Source organism: Ovis aries, chromosome 14, assembly GCF_016772045.2.
Source record: "Ovis aries strain OAR_USU_Benz2616 breed Rambouillet chromosome 14, ARS-UI_Ramb_v3.0, whole genome shotgun sequence".
In the NCBI taxonomy this organism is placed as follows: domain Eukaryota; kingdom Metazoa; phylum Chordata; class Mammalia; order Artiodactyla; family Bovidae; genus Ovis; species Ovis aries.
The window spans coordinates 56,449,939-56,467,060 of NC_056067.1; the positions used below are offsets into that span (position 1 = coordinate 56,449,939).

Below are 17,122 nucleotides of genomic sequence, written 5' to 3' on the forward strand. Positions count from 1 at the left end.
TTCAGCTGAAGGCAGAACAGTTTCAGCATTATAAGCCTGCAGTTCCAAATGACCATTTGTTATCATCGCAAAGATCTGCCTGAGAACGAAGTCAATAAAGGACAAAGCAGACGCTCTCAAACACCTGGGTCCAACCACGCCTGGAGTCCTTCTGTACTCTCAGGCTTCTGTGAAGGTCCTGCATTTCTGCTTGTGGCTCACAATAGTCTGGGTTGCATTTTGTGTCCTATGACTACAGTGGTCCTGGCCAATGTGAAATTTAGAAAAGTTCAGAGAAATCAGTTAAGTTTCCAAAGGTCGCTCTGCCAGTGAATGAAACATTTGTTTGAATGCAGAGCCAAGATGTTCCAACCCAGCCTCCCAGTCCCAGAAAGGACAGGAGCCCCAGATGGAGTGAGACCCAACGTATGTGTTTATTCTGGAGTTGATAGCAGCAGCAGTGGGGGGAATCGGCCAGACTCAGGGTGTGGCGAACAGAAAGGGTGGACACAGGCGTGTGCGTGTCTAGGGGAACACGGGAGATTGGCCCGTTGACATTCACAGCCAGCACGAGGGTTAGGACACCAAGTCTTGTACAAACAGCAAAGGGACAGACGACAGACAGACAGAGGTTTTGGGGGGACAGGGATCCCCCAGACATGCATGGCCCCTCACCTAGATGGGGAACCCCGGGGAGGGAAGACAGACACAGTGGAAACTGAATGCCCCCCACCCTGAAACAGGGAGCTGGGCCCGCCTGCTTCCCACCAGCCCCAAGCCTCCAGGAGCGGAAGGATGGGCAGGCCCAGGGCTGCCTTGCACCACGCGGCTCGGACGTTATGGCTTCGAGGAGATGAATTCACAGTCCGGGCAGGAAGGGATGGGGTCCTCAGGGGGCCTGGTCTCATTCCAAGCCTTGGCCAGACCTGCAGGACCGGGCAGCAAGGAAGCATTAGCGATGGCGGACAGCCAGCCCAGGACCTGGCTGGTCATGACCGTCAAACACCCCAGGGACCCAGGAATCCCGGTGCTATGTCCCTCCATCCTCAGACCCAGGAATCCAGCCCCTCCCACCCCTGGTCTGGGTTCCTTACCGCTCACTCTGAGTTCTCTTTCTCTGACAATCCTTTACTGCCTTTTGTGAAGCTGGTCAAAGTCTTTTCCTGAAGGAGGAAATCCAGAAGGCTCAGGAGGAGGGGGACAGAGGCAAAACAGTGGCTAGTAATGAACCTAATAAGACATCACACCTGTTTTCATCATTTATAGTTCTCTTTTTTGCCCAGCTCTTAAGTGATGGGGCAAGTGGTACTACAGTCCCATTCTACAGATGGGAAAACAGAGGTACAAAGAAGACATCACTGGAAATGTGAGAAGAGATGACGAGGCCACTGGGGAGATAGGGAAGACCTTGCACAACCCCTGAGGAGCTGAAACCCAGGTCTGAGAGTGCTGGGGAGCCACGGGAGGGCTGAGCTAGAGAATGGTCAGGGTCAGCCGCAGAACATCATTGGCTGAAAGTCAAGGTCACGGCTAGACTCTGCCAGGGTTCAGCTCCTCTCCACTGAGGAGCACGGGGAGCTTGGCTCACAGGAGCTGCCAGAGAAGTTTGTGAATAAACGAGTGAGTGAATTAGAAGAAGAGTAAGTGATGAAAGGAGGGAGAGCTGCCATCTGTTCAGCGAAGTATAATCAGTCTTTTCAAAACTCACTTCTGAGTTCTGCGCTCAGCCCTTTACATCCCTCCCCACTCCAACCCCAGAGAAAACTTCAAAGCAGGGCCACACTAGTCAGTTCCAAGTGAGGATTTGAATCCATGTGTAAAATCAAGGTGCACCCAAACTCAGCAATCCAGATAAATGCTATTGTAATACCGTCTTTGTTTTTAAAAAAATCAAAATTAATGCAAAAATAGTCCATGATGAGCAAAATATAAATTTTAAGTAAAAGCTAGTCCAGTGCCATTTTAAAGAAAACTTGTTTTCTTTAAAATTTATTTTATTTATTTAAAAGAGAAATTTATTTAAATTGTCAGTAAAGGCCAGTTCCTGGGCTCAGGAACCAAAGACAAAAGGAGAAATATGTACTCGATTTTTGGGTATTTTTTATCTCCCCCCTCCCCCCCCCAAGAATGTTAAACTAGTTGAGAAAATATTGGAAAAAAAAAAGAGAGTAAGTGTACTGAAATTCATACTACCTCAAATGTTTTATTTTTACCCTGCAAGAATTTAGTATAATCTTACTTTCTTGGCTTTCGTGACAGTAGAGTCATCAATAGTTTTGAAAGTTACTTCTTTGCTTTTCTTGGATTTAAATGAGAGAATCCAGGCTTGAAAATTTCTCTTGACCAATTAGGGATCTTAAGTGATCTTAAACTTTTAATTTAAAAATTGTCAAGCTGGTTCTCCTGTGACCCCCAAGGCCTCTTGGGCTCTTCCCGTCCCCTTCTTTCTCTGCTCCAGGCTCACCACTGACTGACACCCCTCTTCTCAATGATTTGGAGGAACCGGCAGCCTTACCCTCTTCCTTCGAGCTTCTTTACCTAAGCCCATTCCTTCTCAACCCCCACGCCTCTGCTCAAATGTCTCCTCTTCCAAGAAGCCCTCCAGGACTCCCTAATTGAAAGGGCACCCCCCCCCCCCAACTCCCCTCCAGATTCCCTTTCCCCTCCAGACTCTCAAACGTTTTGGACTGCAACCCCCAGGGAAAAAATAAATTAATACCACAATCCTTGGTTTCCTGCCCTGTGAAAATTTCTGTTCTGTTCTACTTCAATTTTATTTTCTTATTCATTTCAAAAGAAAAATCATTGATCCCTACCCAGTAAACCACAATCCACCAATTTTCACAGCCTGCTTTAAATAAAGCCCTGCTCTATTTTATCATCGAGTTTTTTTTTTTTTTTCTTTTTTCGGGGGGACTTCACATTATGGGTAATAAGAGTAGCTGACTATTTACTGAGCCCTTACTAAGAGGCAGCCCTTCGTCCTGCATTAACTCACTGCATCTTCACATCTGTCCTAACAATAGACACTTCTAACGGTCCCATTTCCCAGCTGGGGAAACTGGGGCACAGAGGGATCAAGGAGCTTGCTCTAAGTCACACCGCTGAAGAGGGCAGGGCGGGGATTCGAACCTGTGACTGAGCAGCCCACAAAGACATGAGGGGTTGCGCGAATGAAGGGGTGAGTGGCGCCCTACTCACCTCCACCAGCTGATGCCAGTGCTCCACGGGCTTGCGCGGGTTGGCCAGCATCTCGGCCCAGTGCTCGCGGCCGTGGGGGTCGGCGGCGTCGGGACCCACGCGGCACACGCCGATCACCTCATTGTGCCCGATGCTGGGGGTCACGGGCGGGGGCCGGTGAGCACCCCAGAGGCCGGCAGGCCGGGCCCCACACCCCACTCTCACCCCGTCCCCCGCCTCACCAGTCGTAGTCCACCACCGCGATGCTGAGCCCCACGTTCTCCACGCTCTCGGGGGCCACGTCGAACACCAGCGCCTCGTTGTAGGTGGGGTTCAGCGTGTTCTTCTTGATGGAGGTTTTCCGCTTCTTCAGACGCCGCCCCTCGCTGATTAGAGAGGCCTTCACATAGGGGTCTGGGGGCGGGCGTGGAGGGAGGGCGCTGAACCGGGTCTTTGACCCTCGGACCCCATCACGGACCCCAGACCTTTCTCCCAGACCCAAGCATTTGGTTCCCCAACCTTTTCTCTCCTAGCCCCCCAGATCCAGGAGCCCAGACCCCAGACTCTGGTCTCCCAGACTTAGGGGGTCTGCACGCCCCTCCCCTCCTCTCTCAGGACCCTGTGGCGACGGGGCTTCCAGCCCCCTCCTGGCTCAGACCCAGGAGTCTCACCCTCCTCCCCACCCCTCAGAAGCCGGCGCCTTTCCGGAACCCACCTGAGAAGCCGGTGAGGTCCATCGCTTTGAGGTTAGAGGCTTTGATGATGGTCACGGTGAGGCGGCCGGCCGTGGGGAGGTAGCAGAGTGAGAAGTTGAGCTCCCCAAGATCTGCCTTTTCCTGCAGTGGGGGAAAGGGGGCCAGCGGTGCGCTGTCTCAGCCTTTCCCCAGCCTCTCCCTGACTTCCCCATCTCCAGCCTCCAGCTCTCCTCCCTGATTTCCAGGACTCAGGTTTCCGATCCACTTAACAATCTGACTCCGGGCCAAAACCTGGTAAACTCCCCGGCCGCAGCGGCCCACCACCGTCAAAGCCTATTTGTTCTGCGGGGAAAACTGGAAGAGGCGTGGCTGGGGGGGAGAAGGACAGAAAGAGGGAGGCAGAGAGAACACTGTGAGAAATCGGCTGAGACAGAGGTGCAAACCCACAGAATGACAGACCCACAGAAGTCTAGAGTCAGAAAGACCCAGAGCAGAGCGGGGCGGGCGGGCGGTCGGTGTGGGGTCCCTGGTGCAGACAGGAAAGAATCCGCCTGCAATGCAGGAGACTCGGCTTCAATCCCTGGGTCGGGAAGATCCCCTGGAGAAGGGAATGGCAACCCACTCCCATATTTCTGCCTGGAGAATCCCATGGACAGAGGAGGCTGGTGGGCTACAGTCCATGGGGTTGCAAAGAGTCAGATACGGCTGAAGCGACTAACACATATGGAAACCCAGCGAGTGACAGAGACCCAGAATGAGAGGGGATGGAAAAAGGCGGGGGAGGAGGGTGCAGGAGGAGAGAGGAACAGAGGCAGAGACCTACATGAAGAAGGGACAGAGATCCAGAGAGGTGGGACAGAGGCCCAGGAAGGTGAGAAAAGACACAGGGAGAAGTCAGTCTTGGGGCAGGAGACAGACAAGAGCCAGCATGTGGTTACAAGGGAGACAGATCCCCTGCCTCGACACACGCGGAGGGACCTGGAGCGGTGGCCAGGGCGAGGGGCCCTACGCCCTGGCTGACCTGGTCTCCAGCCTCATCTCAGCGCCTCGCTCCCAACCCACTCGGCCGGAGCCCAGGTCCCTGGACTCCCCACTGGCTTCCCTGAGGCTGTGCCTCAGCTGTGTCCTCAGCGAGAGTACCCACCCTCCCTGTCGCCTCTCAGTCATCAAGCCTCAGCTTAGCTGTCACCTCTTCCCACAGACTCTCTGCTGCCCTGAGCAAAGACTCCCCCCAGGCGTCCCCATGATGCTGGCCCCTGTGTGACCACCTAGGCCTGGAGTAATCAGGAGCAGAAGAGAAAATGTGAGGTGACGGAGGAGACAAGGATGGATGCAGGAGGGGGCCCTTGAGCAGGGTGGCCTTCGGGAACAACAGGGAGCCGGGCCAGGACCCTACAACTAGGCAGGTAGTTCTCAGAGCCTGAGCTTGGGGGACAGAGAAAGCGGGCTGTGGTCCCCCCAGGTGAAGGGGACCTTAGGAAGAGCCATATGCGCCTGGTTCAACCATGTCCTTGTACATAGGGGGAAACGGAGGCTTAGAGATAGGAAGGAGCTTGAGTTGGGCCATCGGGTGGGCAAAACCAGCCCTCTCGAGATATGAGGACGGGGCTCACACCCCTCTCCACTCACACACAGCTTCCCCAGATCAACAGAGAGCTGGAGTGTTGGGAAACCCAAGGACTGGAACTGAGAGGACTGAGGAGTTGGGAGGGTGTGAAGTTCGGGGTGCAGAAGGGGTCAAGACATCCAAACAAAGACCTAGGAGCTGGGCTCAGGGAAGGATTGGATGTACAGGAGAACGAGGCTGCAAGACAGGAGGAAGGGGCCAGTGGGGCTGTTGGGGGCACTGGGGAGATGTCAGGACATCAGGGATTCCAGTATGAGGCTCTAGCGAATCACACTATCAGGGTTCTGGTGGAGACCATGGAGACACAGAGCATTAGATTAAATTAAGAGAGCTTGAGGGTCGGGGCTTTGAAACAAAATGTTCAGAGATCAGAGGGGCTGGGGGGGGGGTGTCTCAGGAAGACTGGGAATTGAAAAATGAGGAGGTTGTAAGGGGGGAAGGAAGTTTGACAAACAAAAACTGGGAACTCTAGGCTTGGGAAGTTGGAGGGTCAGGAATCTGGGCTCAGAGGGCAGAAGTCATGGGGTCACAGCCTGGAGTTTTGATAAAACGGGTGGCATCTGTTATAGTTTTCTTAATGGTTACCATCAGATGTCAAGGTGGGGTCAGAAGTTGGGAAATCTGGAGCCTGGTTCTGATGTTAATATTTAACTAAGTGCAGAAGGGGAGTGGGAGCCCATTATACCATTCTCCGTTCCTGCTTGTACATTTGCAATATTTTGCAGTAAAATAAAGTTAAAAAGACAATTCCAGGACCCAGGAGTTGTGAGGTTGAGAAGTAGTAGGGGGGGCAAGGAGAGGGCAAGCTGAGGGACCCTGGGCCCCCTGGGGAGGGGGTGCAGGAGCCACTGACCGAGCCGCCCTCCACTATGTCCCTCCACAGCGGACGGTCGGGGGGCTGCTCGGCCAGCTCCAGGAGGTTGTCCAGCACCACCTGGCCGATGAGGTCGTGCCGGGAGAAGCGGTCAAAGTCATAGACGCTGAAGTGCAGTTTGCGCTGCGCCAACTCAGCCAGCGGCACGGAGAACTGAAACGTCTCGTTGAAGACGGGGTTCAGGGTCTTCCTGTGCACCTGCAGGGGGCGGGCGAGGGAGACCGACACCATGCCCACCGGCCCCTCCTCGCTCGGACCCGGGGATCCGGAACTCCGCCCCTCCCTCCCTGGGACCCGGATATCCAGCCCTCCACTCCAGACCTTGGTCTGAAACTTCTTCTTGCGGTCAGGCAGCAGGTAGATCTTGACGTAGGGATCTGAGAAGCCATTGGAGTCCTTGGCCGGGAGGTCCAAGGCCTGCAGGATCCGCACCACCAGCTGGTCGGAGCCGTAGAGATACCGCAGGGCGAAGCTGATGCGGCCACAGGGCGCCCCCGCGCCGGCCTCCCCAGAGCCGGGGCCCCCGCCGCCCCGCCGGCCGCCGGGTCCAGTCCCCTGGTACAGCTCCGGCTTGATCTGTCCGATGAGCTTGGCCTTTTCTTCTCCACCCGGCAGGGGTAAGGGTAGGGCGGGCGGCCGCTCCTCACTGCCCGGGTCTGGCTGCGGGGTCAGGGTCTGCTGGGTAAGGGGCCGGGGTAGGGCGGGGTACCTGTAGGGGGTGAGGAGGACAGATGGTCAGTGGCTCTGATCTCTGACTGCACCTGAAGACCTGGGGGGCCCTTCCTGGCCTCCTCCTCAAACCCCACAGCCAGGGGCCCGCAGACCCCCACCTTTGCCCACTGTGACCTTGGGCAGGGCGCTTGAATTCCCTGAGCTTCAGTTTCCCCATCTGTATGGGGGTGGTGGCCATCCCCTGCTCTAAGATAGCTCCAGCCCACACGTGGGCTCTCACCAGCCTCTCAAAGCTTCCATCTGACCTCCAGGAGTGACCCTGAATAACTTCTCTGTGGAGCCCTGGGGCTTCACACAGCCCAGACTATCCAACCCCCATCTGCCCTTCTCCAAATTTCCCCGGCCCATCCTCACCCTCTCCCACCTGGCCATTGCTCCCCTTGGCCTGCTCTTTCTCTCTCAACTGTCTTTGCTGTGCTTCTGGAACACTATGGAAGCCCACAGGTCCGTCCTTAACCATCTTGGCCATCATCTTCCCTTCTCACCCGTATGCTTTCCCTGGACAAGCTCATCTGTGCCCCAGGTTTCCACGACCACCAGCAGCCTCTGCCTGCTAAGTGTCTCCTGGGCTCCAGCCAGGTTCAGCCTCCCAGCCCCATCAGACACCACATACCTCTTGTGTTCCCCACTGGGCTCACTCCCTTCTCCCAGCCCACTCCCTCTCCCAGCCCTCTACGATCCACCTCGGCCTGCAGGTCAGATACCTGGGGCCATCCTCACCTCCTCCTCTCCCCTCTCTCCCCTCACCTCCTTCCCTCCCATCTCCTGAATTTTCCCACCCCCACGGTCCCTGCTCATCCATCCTTTCCTGCATGGACCATTGCACCCATGGTGAAATCCATGTGGTAGGGCCCCTAGTGACGACTGGACAGGGCAGCGCCAGATGCACCGAGAGGCAGGCACGGGGCTGGGAGAAGTGAGGAGGGGGAGCATGGAGCCATGAAAAGGGATGCGGGGTGAGATGCCTCCAGCTACTGATCAGTGCGCCATTCCCTGCTCCCAGAGAGACTTTGAGCAGGTCATTGACACCCTCTGAGCCTCAGTTTCTTCATAGGTATAATGGGGTAATGAGGAACTCAGAACCAGTGTATCCATCAACCTCTGGAGGGCTTCCCCAGAGCCTTCAGACTACATTTTCCATGAGCCCCTGACCAGCCCCTACCTGGAGGAGAACCACCTATGAACCTCTGGGGCCTGAGACAATCCTTCTAGAAGGCAGTTCCCCCCAGATGCTCCCCCAGGTCCCTCCTGTTCAACAAGATCCAGATAAGCTCAGGGTCTCCCTCAAACCCTCCTCTCTTCCTAGGTCCTCTGATAGCCCCACCATCCACCTGATCACCAGGCCAGACCCCTGGGTGCTGTCCTTACCTCCTCCGACCCTCTCCTACCCGCAGCCGTCAGCCCCTGGTTCCATCCCCGACTCACTGCCCCCTGACTCTCTCTAGCTCATCTCCACCTCCACCGCCCCGTGACCTCAGCACAGCCTTGTCCTCTCCTGCCTGGACTCTTGGTGTCCAGTCTGTCCCTGTGTGGCCCCAGAGAGGTCTTTCTATACCCAGAGCTGACCTCCTCTGCTCAAGCCCTCTGTGGCTCCCCAGCGTCCCAGGACAACATCCCAGACCCTCAATCCAGCATCCAGGAGCCTGTGTGATCCGGTCCCACCTGTGTCCCCTAGGCTGCCTTTCTGCAGCCCTGGCCTGGCTGGCTCAGGCCAGGCTGATCTGGGGAACCACTTCCCCTGGGCTGAGAGTGACATGAAGGTCTGTGTGCAGTGCTCACCTCTACTTTTTTCCCAACACCCAGCTCAGGTCTTGGTCATATTAGGCGCTCAAAATGCATGCATAGGATCAGGGTCAGTGGATCAGAGAACTGCAGATCCCACCAATGATGAATTGCTCTGTGCTGCAGGGACTCTCTAATCTCCGTTCTCTCCCACCTTCCTGATCTCCAAGTCCTGTCCCTATCTTCCTCCTTCCTCTGGTTTTAAGAGCTCAGACCTCTAGCCCCCTCCTCCCTCAAACTCAGGAGTCTGGGTCCCCAGCTTCGTCTTTCTCCAGGATCCAGGACTCCATGCCCCAATTTCTCTCCTTTCCCAGGATTCAGGAGCGCCGCAGATGGCAAGGCGACACGGAAGAGGAAAGGAAGCTCAGTGGGCCCCCAGCCCGGCGGCCTGTCTCACCTGGTGGTGGGTGCCAGGCTTGTGACCTGCTGATGCGACTGGGCACTGGGCAGGCCCCCACCGCTGGGGGGCAACAGGAGCAGCCCCGAGCCTGCCCCGCCCTCCGAGGGCAGCTCGGGAGATGTCTGGCTCGGTTTGACCCCTGCGGCTACTGCAGCAGCTGCGGCCTCTGGGTAGGAGTCCATGTCCAAGTAAGAGGGCTCAGGCGGGTCAGACCCCCCTAGGCTGCCTGGCTCCAGCAGCTCGGCGAAGGGCGGATGGTGGGCCGTGTGGGCATGGTGGTGCGGGCCCCCCAGCAGGGGATGGCCACCCAAGCCGGCCCCCAGGTGGTGCCCGCCGCCGCCTACCAGGCCTGCCAGCCCGACCCCGGGGCCTAGGTCTTTGCGCAAGGGACCACCGCCCACGGTTGAGCCTCCCTTGTCCCGCCAGGGCACCCAGCACAGCTTCCATGACACGAAGAGGGAGACACCCAGAAGGACAATGCCACAGAACGTCACGATGACCGACAGCAGGCTCACGGAGATGTCTGGAGAGAGTGAGGACAAAGGTCAGGGGTCAGGGTGGGGTCAGAATTTAGCCTCCCGCTGCTCTCCCCGGAAAAAGCTAAGCTTCAGTGTTGGCCTCTCACCATCCTAAACACATCACACATACTACTCAGTATAGACTCCACGGCTACGCGACGTCGGTGTTTCCGTCTACCCATTTTAAAGACGAGGAAACTGCGAGGTTGGGTGACTTTGTCTAAGGCTACACAGCTAGTCCATGACAGATCTGGGATTGGAACCAGCAGTCTGTCTTCAAATTTCATCCTTTTTTATTCTCTTGATTGCACTGCCTCTCCTATAAGTGGGTACACCCTCCAATTTAGAACCAAGCTTCCCCCAAATGCTCAGAGGTGATCAAAGAGAGGGGAGACCGCATGGCACAGTTAGGTAGGTCAGGGTTCAAATTCCAGCTCGCTGTGTGGCTTTGGGAACATATCTTCACCTCTCTGAGCTTGACCCGCCCCTTTTGTGCAATGGGGAAAACTCTTGTTCTGCTTGTCAGAGCAGTTTTAAAGAATGGAGGGAGTGAATGGCTCACAGAGGAAGCTGGGGAAGATAATGGCAAGCATTTCTTGAGAAGTTACTGTGCTTTATAGATATTAGCTTCCTTATGCCTCACGGGCACCCTAGGAGCTTGGCAACATGATTATGCCTGTTAGTACTTTTCACAAAAGGAAACTGAGACCTAGAGACATGAAGTTACCACAGACACGAAGTCCTGTAGGTGGAGTGGAGGAAGCAGAGTCTGGGTCCTGGGCGCCTGACTCCGGAGCCCACCACCTTCACCACTGGCCTGCCGCAATTCAGTGTTTCCCAATGAATGGCGGTTCAAGCAGGACTGTTTGTTAGGATGATACATCCTAGTACTGCCACCTGCATCCGACACCGTCACCCCCACCACTAACACATTCTGAATGCTTGCTGTGCCTTTCAGAGAAACCCGGGACAGCCCAGATCTTGAACCGAAGGTTCGTTCAGTAATTGGTGCCAGGAGTGGGGTTTTTCCAGGACGTGTGAGTTTGTTTTGGGGGTTGACTCTTGGGTCTCCATGAAGTGGATCACAGAGGGAAATTCCTGCTCAGTACAGACGGTGGGTTATGGGGCGCACGGGGGAGGAGCAGGTCACCAAAGCATTGGCAGCAAGGACAGCAGGGTGGAAGCGCTGTGTCCTGTCCCTCCAGGGAGCGCTTGGTGACAAGGGGATGCACTTCAGTCCTGAGCTGCCCAGTGGATCTAAGTCAGTGGTCCCTGATGTTCATCCTCGTGACGCTATACCCCTGGGGGTGATTGATCCTATTTTACGGATAAGGCAACTGAGGCTCAGAGAGACAGGAAGTGACCGTGCAGGGCCATACGGCAGGCAGTGGCAGGGCTCTGAGTTTCCCACCCCACTCCAACCCCTTAGGGTGTCCGTTTTGAAATGATCAGCACCTACTTAGAGTTCTTGAGGCCTGTTAGAAACCAGAGCAAGAACTCCCCAGCCTTCTGAACATGGGAAGAACTGAGCAAAAGAGGTTGTTTTGGAAGAGAAGGGGGAGAAAAGTTGGATAGATGCTGTCCCCCACTGTTAGCCTGACCCAGACTCTCTCCAAGTCAAAGTCCTAGGAATTACTGAATTTGAGGGTGGTCCTGAGACACCCCACCCCCAGCTTGCCAAATTGCAGTAGTGTGCTAGACTTCCTGGGGCCACAGTCGGGCTCTTCTGCATACAAACCATGAGACTCCGAGCCAGCTGCTGCAGCTCTCTGGGCCTCATCCCTTATCACCGGCCCCTGGACATCCTGCACTTAAGATACTGAGCCCCGCCCTGGCGCTCAGCGAGTGTGACTGTCATCCTAACATCCCAGCTCCTGCTATGTGAAGGTTTCTCATCTGGATGAAGGCACTCATGATATTCCCTAGCTCTCAGAACCCTACTGCTCTCTAGCTGGGGGACCAACCACTCCATCTGAACCTCAGTTTCCCCCATTGAAAATAAGGATTATAACTGTATTCAGTGTCTTATAATAACATATAATGGAAAGGAATCTGAAAAAGAATATATACATCAATATCTATCTATATCTGAATCACTTTGCCGTACACATGAATCACTGTAAATCAACTGTACTTCAATTAAAAAATTTAAAAATAAGATGAAAAAAAACAGAAGATAGGGATTATATGTACCACAAACAGTCATCATGAATAGTTGATGAGATATGTGAAGGACCTTGCATACTGCCTGGCACACAGTCGGTGCTCAGTAAGTATATTTCAACATTTATGGAATGCCCACTGTGTGCCCAGCTTGTTTTTAGCAAGTCACATGCGTTATATCATTTGAGTCTCTCAGCTGCTCCATGGAGTAGTCACTTTTATTATTCCCATTTTCCAGATGAGGAAACTGAGGTACAGAAGAACCCATGCATTTAATAAGTGGGGGAGGTGGGATTTGAACCCAGACAAGTCAGACAGACTGATTTAGAGCCTGAGCTTCTAAGCACTACGTGAGATGCACGAAGACACTTGAAGGGGGTGTGGCAGCAGTGGAGTGGGGGTGGGGAGGGTGGATAGGAGGCTCGCAGGGCAAAACTCAGAAGGCCATGGGTCAAAAGGACCACATAGCTCCTTCTCCTTAGATTAGAGGTTAGGGGGATCAGCAACAGGCAGGATGGAAGCAAGACTCTAAGAGGGACTGGCTCCATAAGGCATAGGAAGCTGAGCAAGGCTGCTCTAAATCTCTAACAGTTCTGCCTATGGTGCAAGCAGGGGGCTGGCCTACATGGCTGGGGGTGCTGACCTGCATCTGGGCCCCGGGGATAGCCTCTGATCCGCAGGTCGTTGAACTCTTGGCACCTGTCACTGGTGTCGGCATCTCGGACCCGCGCACAGAGGTCCGAGACCAGGATGAGCGCCCGACGGCAGAGGTCATCCTCGTAGTCTCCTGACATGGTGGCCAGCAAGTCCTGTGCTTGGGAGGGGCCGGGCAAGGGTACAGATGGGGAATGGGATGGGGGAGAGAGAGGGGGTGGATAAGGGGTGGAAAGAGAACGAAAGAGGATAGGCAAGGGGCAGTGATTGGGAGTGGAATGACAAAGGGACAGAGATTGGGGGATGGAGGGACAAGGGGATGGAGATTGGGGGGCAATGAACAAGGGAGAAGAGACTGGGAGGAAATGGACAAGGAGGAAGAGACTGGGAAGGCCAGTCAAGGGGCAGAGATTCAGGCTGCACAAATAAAGGGTTGAACAGACAAGGAGACAAAGATTAGGGTTGCACAGATGCAGGGACAGAGCTTAGGGATGGAGAGACAATGGAACGGCCATTTGTCCTCCGTGCATTCAACAGATATTCACTGGGCACCAACTACACGTGAGGCCCTGTGTGGGCTGTTGCAGATCCAGCAGGGAACAAGCCTCACTCGGTCCCTGGCTTCCTGGTGTCACCGTCCAACGAGAGGACATAAGGATCATACAGATCAACAAACACTCACATAAACATATCAACATAGAGCCCTCAGACTGTGAGAAGCGCCCTAAAAGAAGGATGTGTCTCAAAGGGACCCAGAGGTGGGTCATCGGGGGACTTCCCTGAAACCTGGAAGATGAGACGGAGCCAGCCACAGACAGTGGGCCGTGGGGCTGGAGTGAGGAAAACCATTCAAAACAGTGTGAAGAACATGAGCAATGGCCCAGGGTGGGAAAGGGCTTGGGAGGTCCAGGGAACAGGAAGGTATAGACAAGGAGAGGAGAGGGGGAGCGAGAAGGAGGTGGATGGGGGTAGAGAGAGAGGAGGTGGTTGTCTGATGCTGGCGGTGGAGCGATGAAGGTGAAGGATGCAGAGATAAGGACCAAGTTGAAAGAGGGAGAGAGAAGGGGAGGGGAGACAGAGATAATGGGAAGGGCAAACTGGGGCCTGGAAGAGAGGGACAGATGAACAGACAGACGGAGGGAAAGTCAAGGATTGAGACTTGGGATGGACAAGCCATAAAGAATAAGCTGGTGTGTAATTCATGGGAGTGTGAGAGATGCATGGACCGAGCAGGCAGTGATAAGTGCCAGGCAAGAGAGTGGACTGAAATATCTTTGAGAGACAAATAGTGGACAGGAGAATGGATAGGGTGCAGAAATAAAGGACAGAAAAATAATGGCCAGAGATCACAGATGGACAAAAGGATACAGTGGATGGAGGACTGGGCAGACAGTCATGGGGGCAGAAGGAAGGTTGGATTGGGAGGGGGGCGATTCATAAAGGACAGGGAGAAATAGGTGGCTGTGGGGAGAAGGGGAATTAGCGACACATGGTTTGGAGCTAGACATCAGAGATAGACTGGAAGGAGGGTGCAGGGGAAAATAGGGACAGACAGATCAGGGCTCACAGATGGACAGGTGTCGTGGGGTGCTGCAGAAGGCCAGGACTCTGAGACCGGCATAGTCAGACTCACCTGCGCTTATCCCTGCCTTGTCCTGGATGGCAGCGGAGGCGGCGGCTGGTGGTAGGCCATGGGGGTTGTAGGGTGGATAAGGGGCTGCGGAACTGTCCCCAAGAACCAGGTGGTGGGAGGGGGGGCCGGATCTGGGGGCCGTGGCCGTGAGAAAAAGCTCAGCCCGAGCCTCACATCTTGTCCTGCTCGGGCCAGCTGCTCGACCCCAGGCGACCCCCGGGAGGTCTGGCCACCCCCTTCCCACCTTCGGGCCCCCAGCTCCCGTTAAGCTTAAAAGACTACAATTCCCGGCAGGCCTTGCGCTCGCGTTGCTGCGGCTTCATAGACCAGGCACTGCAGGGACTGATGGGAGTTGGAGTCCTTAGTGCCTCTCCCGGCTGCAGAGAGGATGGGAATTTTTTTGGAGGTGGGGGGGCGGTTATGAGATGCCGGGGTCCCAAGGCGCAGCCGGGGAGAGGAATAATGTCTGGGACCTCGAGAAGCCGCGGAGTCCGAAGTCCGGAGGGGCCATGGAGTGGGTAAACCATCCCCACGCCCGGGGGATCGGTGGGCGAGGTTGGGGTGGACCCAGGTGTTTCGGGACCCCCCCCTTCCAGAACCACGTGCCCCTCCCCCGGGGCAGCCAGGAGACGCTGCAGCACTCCCACTCCCGGGTCGGAGATCCGCGCACCTCTGCCCCCTACCCGCGCCCCCGTGCGCCCGGGCCGCCCCCCGGGATGGGGCTGGGGCGGGGGCTCTGGCAGAGGGAGGGGGAGGAGCGGACTCACCCGGAGCTGCCCCTGCCGCCGCCGCCGCAGCCCCGCGCGCCGGCCGCGGTGCCAGCTCGGCTCCTCCCCCCGCCCCTGTCGCAGGTCCTCGGCTCCTCCCCTCGCACCCCCTCCTTCTTCCCCTTCGAACCTGCGGCTTTCAAGCCGAAATCGCGCGGCCGCAGAGAGGAAGGAGGGCGCTTTCCCCGGCCGAGGCGTCTGAGACGCAGCGCACTTTCACCGCCGAGGAGACAGAGACCGGAGATCAGGACCCTCTGCTCCCCCCGAGATCCAAGGGCCCCAGCCCCCAGCCCTTCCTCTTCTAGAGAAGTCAGGGACCCGGGTCATCTCTTCCCCAAGGACCCCGGGTACTGAGCTCCCAACCCCCTCCGTTCTCAGATGCAGCAATTCACCTCTCCTGCTCCTCCTCCCTTGGGGATGCAGGACCCCCGACTCCCCACCCCGCTTTTCCGCAGGACCCAGGACTTCCAGCCCTCCCGGTGGAGGGGCTCTGAGGGCTGGTGCTGGGAGGGGAGGCAGACACTCAGAGCCCGCTGTGGAGGTGGAAGCAAGGACTTAGACTCGAATTCTTCCTGGGTCTGTTTCTACCTTTGTGACCTTGCCCTGTTTGCTCTGAGTTCCAGTTTCCTCATCACCAAAATACAGACAAAAGTCCCATTTCCTAAGGGACCCAGAGATTTGAAAAGCCAGTCAGTATATAGAGAGAGTTTGCATCAACGAGGTGCTTAATGAATATTTTTTCAAAGCAGCAATTAATGACAGTTGCACTGGGGTTCAATGCTTTGAAAGCATTCTCTGAGTTAATCTTCACTTTGGCCCTATCAGGTGGGGGGCAATTATGTTATTCCCATTTCACAGAGGAGCCAACTGAGGCCCACAGAGGTGAAATCCCTTGAGGAAGGTCCAGAACTACCTAATCTGGGTGCAGCCCACAGGGGTGACTTGGAGGGCTCCTCCCAGTCTTTCTCAGTGCTGCCCCCTGCCTCCCAGTGACACCCATATAAATATAATCTCTAAGTGAAAAATTGCAAACACTTTAAGACATGTCTCCGAGGCACGTCTCCCTTTAATTAGATGACCCCCCCCAATTGCTGCCTATGTATACATTTTGCAGCCACCATCATACTGCTGATTAAAAGATGCTTGCTCCTTGGAAGAAAATCTATGACAAACCTAGACAGTGTATTAAAAAGCAGAGACATCACTTTGCCAACAAAGGTCCATCTAGCCAAAGTTTTTCCAGTAGTCACGGACGGATGTGAGAGTTGGACCATAATGAAAGTTGAGAGCCCAAGAACTGGTGCTTTCACACTGTGGTGCTGGAGAAGCCTCTTGAGAGTCCCTTGGACAGCAAGGAGATCCAACCAATCAATCCTAAAAGAAATCAATCCTGAATATTTTCTGAAAGGACTAACGCTGAAGCTGCAATACTCTGGTCACCTGATGAGAAGAGCCAACTCATTGGAAAAGACCCTGATGCTGGGAGAGATTGAGGGCGGGAGGAGAAGGGGGCAAGAGAGTTTGAGATGGTTGGATGGCATCACTGATTCAATGGACATGAGTTTGAGCAAACTCTGGGAGATGGTGAAGGATGGGGAAGCCTTGCGTGCTGCAGTCTATGGGGTCGCAAAGAGTCGGACATGATTGAGCGACTAAACAACAAATCATACTGCTGAATCTCCCAGAATTGCCTTTCGAGTTCTCTCCATCTCCTATCCTCAGTGCTCCTTGCTTTCTCCCAGACGGACCTACATTTGCACCCAAGAAAGCTTGCATGGGAGGAGGTGCACCCGCAGACGTGTGCATGGAAGTACAAGCACCCCAAATACCACTCACAGCCAGACCTCCACCCAGGGTCCACAGGCAGGGAGAGACACACAGCAGCTTGCAGTAACGCACACAATCAGAGTTGTGTATGCAGAAGGGCTTGCTAGAACCCCATGACATGTTCCCAAAGAGGCCCTCAGGCATCAGGAACAGCTGCAGTGCGTTGACTATGTGTGACTTTGGGAGCGGGCAGCGTGGGTTCAAACCCCAGCCCTGCTCTCCCGTCACCTGTGGCCTTGGGTGAATGACTTACATTCTTGGTGCCTCCATTTCCCCATCTATAAGTGAGGG

General features: G+C 55.3%; 1 protein-coding gene across 2 annotated transcripts; it reads right to left on the bottom strand.

Annotated features, from left to right (window-relative positions):
* Positions 1-389: 389 nt before the first annotated feature.
* SYT3 (synaptotagmin 3) lies at positions 390-15,062 on the bottom strand. Of its 2 annotated transcripts, none has more exons than XM_042231018.1 (11): positions 15,005-15,062; positions 14,238-14,368; positions 12,594-12,759; positions 9,267-9,792; positions 6,677-7,064; positions 6,335-6,553; positions 3,875-3,995; positions 3,402-3,573; positions 3,181-3,313; positions 1,074-1,142; positions 390-905 (listed from the first exon to the last, which is right to left on the bottom strand). In XM_042231018.1, the coding sequence occupies exons 3-10, from the start codon at positions 12,742-12,744 to the stop codon at positions 1,077-1,079; spliced, it is 1,776 nt and encodes a 591-aa protein (XP_042086952.1). In that variant the 5' UTR covers positions 12,745-12,759; positions 14,238-14,368; positions 15,005-15,062; the 3' UTR covers positions 390-905; positions 1,074-1,076. The 2 variants fall into 2 exon arrangements, with proteins under 2 accessions (XP_042086952.1, XP_042086953.1); XM_042231019.2 differs by having other exon boundaries at positions 12,594-12,764.
* Positions 15,063-17,122: the final 2,060 nt, after the last annotated feature.